Source organism: Lotus japonicus, chromosome 3 (assembly GCF_012489685.1).
Source record: "Lotus japonicus ecotype B-129 chromosome 3, LjGifu_v1.2".
NCBI lineage: Eukaryota > Viridiplantae > Streptophyta > Magnoliopsida > Fabales > Fabaceae > Lotus > Lotus japonicus.
This window is the reverse complement of record NC_080043.1, coordinates 57,194,993-57,206,348: the sequence shown is the minus strand read 5'-3', so window position 1 is coordinate 57,206,348 and position 11,356 is coordinate 57,194,993. Positions and strand designations below refer to the sequence as shown.

Here is an 11,356-nt window from a genome sequence, read left to right as displayed (position 1 = left end):
CACTTTTTGATGAATGAGACTAACTACACTGAACTGCAAAGCAAGCTAATCGCTGCGATATCATCTTCAAGTAATTAATTATAGCATTTTTTGTGCTTAATTAGCAATATATACTTTCATCTATTTGTATTCTTCAATTTTGTGTGAAGATTCATATTGTAGAATTTCTTTTAACAACTTAAATACTAAATAGCTATTGTAGGTCAAGAGGAGTTTGATGGAAGAGAGTATCCTACATCAGATGATGAAGATTGAAGACAAGGCATGTCCTCCATATAATTGCATTAGCCCAAATTAATGTTTTGGATTAGATGCTACCCTTCAACTTGCTAGTTTAAAACACACTAGTGATTATACCCGTGCGATGCACGGGCGCTAAATCATTATTTTCGTTGAAACAAATGCGATTAATTTAAACCAACAATAATTCATTATTTTATTACAATTTATGAGATCCCAACTACTCATTTATTCACATAATTATTTTTTCACAATATCAAAACTAAGAACACAAACAGGAAACATCAACAGGTATAATACGCTAAGAAACATAAAATCAATGTATTCAATTGAAACCATTGAGCCACAAAGCACTCAATTGTTTCGAACAATTACAACTTTAAAAGTATCAGGCGCTTGCAACTTGAAAAATTTCAATTGATCGGTGAAACTGAACCTGCTTGCCCTGCAATACTCATACCATCCAATGCCTATCATGCATTTGGGGTAGCTCGTTTCGTCCCAATTCAAAAACCACTCAGTAACATAACCATTTGGCAACACCATGTTAATGAATGTAGGATGGTGAGACAAATGATCTTCTAGTATTCGAGTTGGGATAGGCTGTTAAGGGAAAATTAAAATTAACAATACTAAAAGATAAATAATTATGGGATTGAGATATAATAATGAATAACATACCAATCTTTTATCACCTCTACAAAGTTCAGGGGTTAGATCTATTGTCCATATGGGGTCACGCCCAAAAGGCTCTGCATTATTAGGGCCAACATAATTTATTTCCATCTCACCATCACCAAATATTCGTATGTCATAATGATTATCATGAATATGACAGAGATGAATTATAGATGTTCCTTCCAAGTTATGTTTGTGGCAAATTCTCTGAAATACTTCCTCAAACTGAACTCCTGTTCCACATCTTGTAACCAAGCAATGGAAAACGTTCCCAACAGGGTCAAACAAAACAACCATCTCATTTTCAAGCACGTGTGAATGTGAATCTATAAACTGCCTGGGTAAATCCATGGAATTCTAACAAAAGAAAACCATTAACCAATTAAATTTATAATCGGGTTACTAAATAATGAAAAGAATACAACTTATTCATATAAAAAAAACATACACGATTTGCATGAAGTAGCGTGTGGAAAGATCTTGCATGAGTGGGAAGGGAGGCAAAGTGTGTTGGTTGCATGGTGGAAATGGGAGAGGTGATTCAATAGTTTGATTGTGTGGGTGCATGAATCAAATTAAACCAGTCATATATATAGGGAACAATGAGACTAAAATAAAGTACCATTGCTAAGTGATGGTACAATGCAATTATATGTGGATAGAGTATTTGAATGTTTTAAATGTTAACTTTAAGTTGTTGGAATCTAAGTTAGGTGAGGGACAATAGTAGAATAAGAACATAGTGTCTTGTCACCTTTTGGTCACATGGCTATACTTGCAAAAAATATCTACCTTTTATGACAAAATATATAAATTTACTTGCTTGGTAAGGTTTAGTTGAAGCTATAATATTCTCGTGTAGCATTAATAATCAATGGATATCTCTTTTCATAACAAAATATCATATAGTACAATTAGCTATCATGTGTTTTACTACAGACAAAATATTCAGTAAATCCCTAGTCATTCTACCTCAGCTTTTACAACCCATTCAATAATTCAAGTGTGTGTGTGTGTGTGGGGAACTTTGACATGAATTACAATAAGTTGGGTACATCTATAATTCACCACAGAAACAAAATAGACTAATATTCTCAATGACTACTACCATGAACCAAGTTTAAAGGAAATCATTGAAGATGAAACAGACATCCAACACCATCCATACATGACAACTTATCAACTCAAGTTCAGCAAAATTAACAACACAAACATATAATTAAACACTCCATACATAGCAAATTTAACTACTAATGCAGCCAATATAATTACTAATACTAATAGACACATAAAGTCTAGAGATAACACCACCAATTCAAAGATAAACCCATTACAAAATCCAAAGTTCCTTCCCAAATCCAAAGACCAAACTTCAGCAGCTCCCAAATTAGTGGCGGATAATGGACAACCTTGTAGGTGTCGGCTTGAGGCATCTTATAGAATACTAACTGGTCACGAGCACGGAGACGTTGGTTCGTAGCAAAATCATACCAACCAACCCCGAACACACATTGCCATGGCCTCTCTGTGGCCCATTTCAGAACCCATCGCTCCACGGACTCATCAGGTAATATGATATTCAGTGATGATGGATGGTGTTTGAGCTTGGTATTCACATATTTTGCAGGGATGCTCTATAAAAAATAAATAGAGATATCAATAATGGCACAAATCTATCCATATAAAGTATGTGAAATAGACTGAGATACAAATACACTACCAACACTTGACCGTCAGTGACCATCGGTTTGGTGAGCACATTCAACCACGCAAAATACCCATCATCATGATCTGCAAAATCCTCATCATCATCATCAACAGGATCCTCTAGCACTTGATAATTAACCTCCGTGACCTCGTCATAAAATATCCTAATATTGAAATGGCCAGTCCCAGTATACGTATAATGACACGAACAATATCAGCAATGTTGTGTGCTTGGCAGATATCTTCGAAACCTTCCGCAAAAAGCAATTTACTGGCTTCTGATCTGACCTTAATTGCAAACGTGTTGTCCATTGGATCCGAGAGAAGGACATTCTGCAACTGTCCAACATCAGGGAATTTTCTCACGAACCACTTAGGAACAACGACAGATTCCTACAGAAAAAACATGGAATGATCAGTAACTATATATGTATCATAAAATTGCTTAATATACAACATCAAAGATGAATTGCAACATTATTTGTAAAACTAAGAGACAATACATGATAAAGATAAAGCTAAGTACAATATAAACTTGTCACTAAAAATGTGAAAAAAGTGATGGGAAAGCTGAACATAAAATGAACATAGCAGATTCTCAATATTTCAGCTTTGAGCTTTCTTTCAAAAGCAAATCTAACATAAACCCTGAATTATAAGTCAAATATACAATTTTATTTACACATAAACACTGATCAATTTTTTGATCCATGATAATGTCAGAACCAGCAACATTCTATTAGGTAATGTCATAAACACAGATAACATGAACTGAAAGTGAAACTATTGCCAATTGTAAATTAACTACTTTCACAACTCCCAGTCTTAAAATCCTTCTTTGGCCAAATAATATCCTCAGCTAATTAAGTGCATTTTACGAACCAGTTAAAACTCATTGAGGAGTACATAATGTCTAAAGATGGGGGAGGGGTTGCATATCAATAAACAGTTAAACTTAAACATAGGGATAATGCATCTTTTTCAATCATAGGTAAAAAAATCACAAGAACATTTGAAAAGAAGAACGATCCACTATCAAACTAAGAACTACATAATTTTGCTATATTTGGGGTGAAACTAAACTTTCAACATTTCAATATGATTCAGTGAAATATAACCACCCCTAAATTTAATACAACTTTAAAGCTGTATACAGCCGCAACTTCTAGTAAGAACAAACACAGTTCCAATTTTTTAGTTAGTAGATAAGAAGAAAATATGTGATCTCTTCCAACAAACTACAACAAAGTGATGAGAATTGCAGGTTCTACTTTGAATAAATGAGATGCAGTATAATACAAAATAAATAGCTGAGGACTCACATTGTCAGTGTAATGTATCAGCAGGAAGGAATTATCTCCAGTAGGTAGACTTGAAAGTGCAGTGGGTTCCATTCTTAGAATATCAAACAGCTTTCTTTGTTGCACCTTCTCTCCCTTTGATATGTGTCACCTATATATGATAAATAGAATGACAATATACATGTTAGTGATAAAAGGGGTATAAGAACAGGTCTAAATATGCATCAAAAGTGAAAAAATTAGATGATGAGAAATCATGAATTGAATAGTAAACTAATGGAATTTGATTAATAATGAAGAGAACCAATATATTAATGAATAGTTCAAAACAATGATCAAAAGCAAATAGTTAGAGTGCAGTTTGCTGGTGTGTATAACCCTTTTATATGAGTTCGCAAGCTTGCCAAAATATACTGTTATACTGAGTTTGTTTATTGCACAACCTTTACTCAATTTTTAAGTTCTTAGCAAACTTTTCATGCTTGCTTTTCGTTCAGATTTGAGCTCCAGAATATGCCAATTCTGTCTTATCTGTCATGTAAGTTTCAATTATCTTAGAGAATTGATGGTTTGCAAAATCAGCACAGACAAAAGAGCAAAAGAATACCCCAATACCAGAGTGAAACATGAAAGTAAAATTACTTGGAATGGGAGCGATTGAAAATACCAAAAATAACAGACACTTTCAGCAATTGTGTTAGACAGCTACATGAAAATAAAAGAAAATGCATGAGGTAAGTCATAAGTGAGCTGCTTGGGCCAGTCAAGGACGAAACAATAACCTTAATCTTTTATTTTTGAGAACAAAGGATAGCTATTATTAATAGAAGAATCTATGAGATAAAACCAACAGACAAAACCAGTAAAATATAGTACATGAGATACGGGTTCTAGCACACTTATAAGGATTCTCTAAAAATAGATTCTCATCATACTTAGAAGTTACACTTGAAAATTCACAAACCCCTTGCGCACTGAACATGAGGCATCAACATATGGCAACTTGAGAGAAATTACGCACAACCCACTTGAGAATTCACAACACCCTTGAGCACACTGAACATGAAGCAGCAAAAAAATCGCAATTTGACAGAAATTACACACCCCCACTTGACAATTCACAATACCCTTGAGCACACTGAACATGAAGCACCCAAATATCACAACATGAGAGAAATTACACACACCCCACTTGAGAATTCACAATACCCATGGCCACACTGAACATGAAGCATTTTAAAAACAATAAATTAGCCAAAAACGCTAAAACTAATGTAATTAGGGTTCAAGAAACTAACTTACAATTTGATTTCTGGAAATTTAGGGTAGTTGTCTTACAATCTACTGATTTCATACAGAATAGCTTTACTGCTTCTCAACCTCGAGATGGAATCTCTAGTGCATCTTCTTAGCGTGAGTGGTGGTCTGAATCGGAACAGGGAAAGGGCTTGCTCGCGACCTGGGCAGAATGGAGCAACGGCGTGGTCGCGAACGGCGTGAGAGATGTGAAGATGAGAAGCTGATTGTGTTTTAGAAGGGCAACATCGTAATTAGGTTTGATTCATAGACCTAATCTGGTTTTTTTGGTCAAATAAAAATGTTTAATTGATAAGAGGATGGGCCTAGCCCAATAAGTTAAAATCTCAAACCAAATTTCAATCAATCAAAAAAAGCTTTTGTAAAAATGTGGGGTGTGACTAAGACTAAGGGTTTGACAAAAAAAAATACAAAGATGAAGGAAATAACTATCTCTTTTCTTAAACAAATAAACAATTGAACACTAACATTTTTTTTACACGTAAAAACTGAATAGGGGGACCGAGATGTCTAAAAGGAAGACAATATTTTTTGGCTATGATGTTTCACTAAAAAGATTTTAAATCCAAGATGCAATAGTTTAGTAAACAAAAGCAACAAATTATAATGTAACGTCTAATAACAAACTCACAAACATAATGATAAGTAGTTCTATTATACATATATTTTCTGAAATATCTCTTTGTACACAATATTTTTTGTTAGATTCCGTGCAGCATGGTCTTCACTACATATCAAAATCTTCAACCCATCCATTGATGTCACTCTAGATATGGCAACATACAACTGCCCATGTGAGAAAACATGTTTAGGTAGGTAAATACCAACATGTGAAAGCGTTTGACCTTGGCTCTTGTTTATTGTCATAGCAAATGATACGATGAATGGAAATTGCCTCCGCTGAAACTTCACTGGCATTGATTCATCGGATGGCATTAGACTCATTCTGGGAATATAAACTTTATGACCAATATGTGTACCTGTGATTACAATAGCACCAACAATGTTGTCACCGAGATCTTTTATTATCAATCTTGTTCCATTGCACAGACCGGATGATATGTCTAAGTTTCGGATGAGCATAACAGGAGCTTCTTTTTTAAGAACTAATCTGTGATCAGGCATTCCAGAGCATCGAATACCATTCAAAAACTCAGTAGTCAACCAATCAGCCTCTATTCCAATAGAATCATCAACCTTCCATATTGTGTCACAACTTAGATAGATCCTTTCAGCTCCAGGATAATGAAAAAGCATGTGTTTATTGACAGAGTCTACATCATCTAACGTAGGAGCTAGTATTGCCTTGTCCTTATAATATTCAGCTGACGATGGATTCTCACTTAGATTAGGATAGATAGACTGGACAACATCAGCAATAGGATCGGTAGATTGATGGATCAAGAATTTTTCCGGTATTGTTATGTTCGCCTCACCATCTACATGATCTCCTAAATTTCCATCACCAATATCAAGTACCCATTTAGCAAATTGTCTAAGCTCTTCAATTTTAGGATCTGTTGAATTGCTGAGCAATCTCATATTCTGATTAAGTGTCAAAACCTTGCAAGATCCCCACAAACGGGATGAATTAATCGTTGCCATAACTACATCAGCTCTGCTCGCTTTAGGAATCACTGGAAGAATTTGCCTAAAATCTCCTCCAAGAACAACAACTTTACCACCAAATGGTTTGTCACCATTACCATTTACATCAGACTTCATTAGATCCCTCATGATCCTATCTAGTGCTTCAAATGCATATTTACTAACCATCGGAGCTTCATCCCATATAATAAGGCTAGCAGATTGCAACAACTCCGCCTTAGCAGTACCAAGCATTACGCCGCAACATGAGTCCTCGTCCAAGTTCAGTGGGATTGAAAAAAGAGAATGAGCTGTACGACCACCAGGTAATAGGAGTGCTGCAATGCCACTGGATGCAACGTTTAGTACAATCTTCTTCTCAGCACGAAGTTTATAAGTTATGGTTTTCCAAAGAAATGTTTTGCTTGTTCCACCATAACCGTATATAAAGAAGAATCCTCCATTGCTACCATCAACAGATGATATAACCTCTTCATATGCTTTCAATTGTCCTTCATTCAACTTCTGAATACATTCTGAATGTAGTCGTCTCATCTCAACTGTGTCGTAGTTAAGTTCATTGTACATCAATATATTGCCATATTGAAATAGCAATTCTGAATCTACATGCGGCATGCCATTGAAATCTTTCAGCGATCGACCATTAATCAAGAGAAGTTTCTCAATCTCAACTAAACATAACTTTTTATGTTCTTCCTCACTTATTGTTAAATCTGTGAAATACATAACATTAATAGGTTAACATAGTGCATAAACAATATCAAATACGTACAGATAAAAATATAATTTAAAGAATAACCTGGGGTGTTCAAAAAATTTCTTCTTTCGTATATAATGCCATCCGCAAGAAGCTTCCATGATTTCTCAAACACATTTAGAGGATCCGTCATTGTGTTGGACAATAAGAGCCTTACAAATAAACCTCTCAAGTATGGGCCAGATCTGAGTTGAGCTGTCTCAAGTATGCCATCAACGCATTCGCGATCATCTGTTAAGAGACCTAACGCAGCACACGCTCCTTTGAATGTGTCAAATATTATGTTATTGACAGATCTTATATCTTCAAAGCTGGTACAACCTCTTTGAACATTTAATAATAGTCTCATGTAGTATAATTCTCCAGTACCGGGGGGGACGAAGTTCATTCTTCCAATTGAGTACCCTCTCTTTCTAGGTCTCCATTCCCGCTTAGCACGATCATATATAAATTCTGAAGGGTACTCAATATACTTTAATCCTCTTCCATTCTCATATTTCACGTTTGATTCCATCCACGCTAAAAACATTGTTTTCTTCTTGACATTTCTTTTAAACACATCCTCGATAGCTTCATGATCTTTGAAAATAACTGTTTGTTTCCGTGGTAGGTGGAATCTGAGTTTCTTCACAGGTGGCCATTTGTGGTGGATGTCATACTTAAATAATCTCCAAATTGATTCACACGGTGAGAGATATCTACAATCATAGTATTGTTGAATTTCGTCAACTTGTTCTAGTCCATTAGCAGCTGGTACTCCAGATGACATTGACACAGTAACTCTATCGACTCCTTTGTTTATGTACTTGAAGAGGTACTTTATGCAATTGGATTTGTTGCAATATTCAATATTGATGTGCGCGCGGTATTTCATAAGTAACTTCGCATTGTAAGGTACGACAAACCTATTGTCCAATTCAACACCTCTCCTATTAGTTGTGACCCCGGTTCTTCTCCTTTTATATATAGGGAAACCATCATTATCAAAGGAGGTAACATCAACAAATTTTTTTGGGAAAAATTTGGAACACTTGCCATTTTTCATGCAAGGGGAGCTCTTATTGCTCAACCCACATGGTCCATGAACCATCATGCTTGACACAAGTTCAAACAGTTTCGAATATTTTACTGGATCTGGAAGTTCAGCACATATTACTGAATCAATCTTTTCAATTGTATTCAATTTGTCTAACGGATGCAGCCACAACAAAATATGTGCATGCGGTAGGCCTCTCTTTTGGAATTCAATAGTGTACATACCTAAGATAAATAAAAATAATATTAGTTAGCAAATGTAAAATGAGTAACTGCCTATGAGCGGTAACTACATATGCATATATGTGTCATCAGGATAATTACCTGCTATAGCTTTGCCAAAGAAATCTCCTTTCTTAAAATCTGTCATTAGGGAATTTAGCTTCATGTGAAATATCCTACATGCAACGTCTGGACGATCATAAGCTTGTAAACCATACTTGCTAGTATGTCGCTGAATCTCTGGCCATTTTGGATTGCAAGTGATAGTTAAAAAAAGGTCAGGATATCCAAATGTCCTACATATTGCCATTGCTCCTTGGCAATTGTCAAACATGTAACGTCTACCACCAGTAAATGATGATGGCAATACAATCCTTGCTCCAAGGGTAGCTGCATCAGTGTCACCACGATCAACTGCTTCTTCAACGCCTGATAAAAAATCTTTACGAATCTTGTTTTGGTTTCTTCGTAAATAAAACAATCTAGAAGACTCAACCATAGAATAGCAATCAACAATAAATTGTTGAAATAGTCTCCTAGACCGAAGAATGCTCTTGCACTCGTGATCCCTCTCTTGCAATCTAAACGCAACCCATTCACGTAATGAAACCTTCTTCCGTTTCCATTGTTTGGATTTGGTGCTGTTCTTATTAAGTTTGAACTTTCTCGAATATCCACCTCTGCCATTTGTGAATATCAACGGATACTGCAAGGGGAGAAATGACACATGTGTCTCGTATATTCTTTGCATACTACCACTATTGGTGCGTAATATAATATCACGCCCACAATCAGAGCTATCAAAATCACCGACAATAAGGGCTGCAATCTCGTCATTTGTTGGCAAATCATACGTTCGATTCTCATTTGAATGATCTCTAAACAATCTCAATGCAATATTAGGTGTTGATCCTGCTTCTATATGGTCACGAACTCTTCTAAAGTTCTTAGCGAGCACATTCTCCTGATCAATCATCACCATCAACTCCGCAACTAAAGTCGGGTCAGTAGGTGATCTTCGTGTGAGTTCACTAATTACATATACACATATATATAAATATATTTATATAAAAAATAATGAGATATGACAAAAAAACACTACATGGTTAAAGAGTATCTAATAAAGATTAAGAATATACCTAAAGTGATTCATCCTATTGGCAACCTCGTTCTTTGTATCATATATATATAATTGAGCAAACTTTAGTGTGTCTCCTTCGTTAGGAATGAGGCTTCCTATTCGATGATAATTTTGCCCACTGATTATAAATTGAGGAGGACCACTTCCATCATTAATCTGTCCTTCAACCTTGCCACCAATTGATGTGAAAGAAAACATGCTGTTATATGTACGTATGTGCTCAAGGAAGTGCCCACTGCGCGGATCAATCCCTTCTAATAAGTCTCGCAGCAACTTGGGAGGATCCTTCATTAAGGGTAGTTTAATTTTTCCTTTAATACAACATAGCGAACAATTAGACTTCGATGATTTGCTTGCATTTTTTAACCGTTCTCCGGACCAAAACATTGCATCACAGTGTTTGCATTTGTTACTCATATCGCCAAGGTCAATATATTCTGTTGCAAAGGACATTAGAGATAATGAACTTGTTGATTGCTAAAAAACACACAAACATGATGCAAGGACAAAAGCATTACCTAGAAATTCAGACTCAGCAAAAATTATGTTTGTTTCATGGTAGTCTTCACAATTAACTCCTTCATTGCAATGGTTTGTTGCGGGATTAGCTCTCAGCCCTACCAAGTATATACACACAAAGGATATTTAAGCTGGCAATAATGCAAACTAATTTTGAAATATCTACTTCAAAGATTAAAAATGATTTGTCATTCCTAAGTTCATATTCTCATGAGTTATTGATCAAGCCAACTGATTTTCAAAAATGTATGGATGAGTTAGACAATGGCATCTGTTACAGAACCATTCATCAAGCAAATTTCAATGTTCTCATGAGTTATGTACATTGCTAAGTCTTTGGTATCTCTGTGGATTTATCACATTGGTTAAATATTTGGACACTAAATAATAGTTTTCAACTTTGATGCGTTTCTATTTGCATGAGGTATCTCTCCACTCCATGTGAAGATTCATCAAAATTTATTGTTGTAAATAACTACAGTTATCTAGATGAGCCACCAGCTGAATGAGATTATGGCAAAGGAAACATATTCATGAATTTCTAGCTTGGTATTACCATATCTTGACCTGGGTAACAAAAGGGGTGGTATATGTGAAGCTGGCCTTGAGCATGAGTGCTGTTAAATAGCTCTTTTGTAGTGGCTTCTGGGGGTTATCTAACACCAATGATACATACATATAAGTGATGATTTAGCCTTGCACTATTGAGAGAAAAGGAAAAGAATCTAGAGCAAGGGAATAGGCAGAAGAACTTCTAAGATCAAATGTCCTACATCAAAGTGAAGAGTAAACCTCCCAATAGTAAACATGATATCCAGGCTTACTTTTGTG

General features: G+C 35.5%; 2 protein-coding genes across 2 annotated transcripts; both read right to left on the bottom strand.

Moving 5' to 3' along the window:
• Positions 1–411: 411 nt before the first annotated feature.
• On the bottom strand, positions 412–1,509 carry LOC130749466 (uncharacterized). Its single transcript, XM_057602834.1, has 3 exons — positions 1,367–1,509; positions 922–1,275; positions 412–843 (listed from the first exon to the last, which is right to left on the bottom strand). The coding sequence occupies exons 1-3, from the start codon at positions 1,436–1,438 to the stop codon at positions 595–597; spliced, it is 675 nt and encodes a 224-aa protein (XP_057458817.1). The 5' UTR covers positions 1,439–1,509; the 3' UTR covers positions 412–594.
• A 4,388-nt stretch (positions 1,510–5,897) lies between these two features.
• Positions 5,898–10,459, bottom strand: LOC130744371 (uncharacterized). Its single transcript, XM_057596564.1, has 4 exons — positions 10,005–10,459; positions 8,968–9,896; positions 7,651–8,868; positions 5,898–7,564 (listed from the first exon to the last, which is right to left on the bottom strand). The coding sequence occupies exons 1-4, from the start codon at positions 10,457–10,459 to the stop codon at positions 5,898–5,900; spliced, it is 4,269 nt and encodes a 1,422-aa protein (XP_057452547.1).
• Positions 10,460–11,356: the final 897 nt, after the last annotated feature.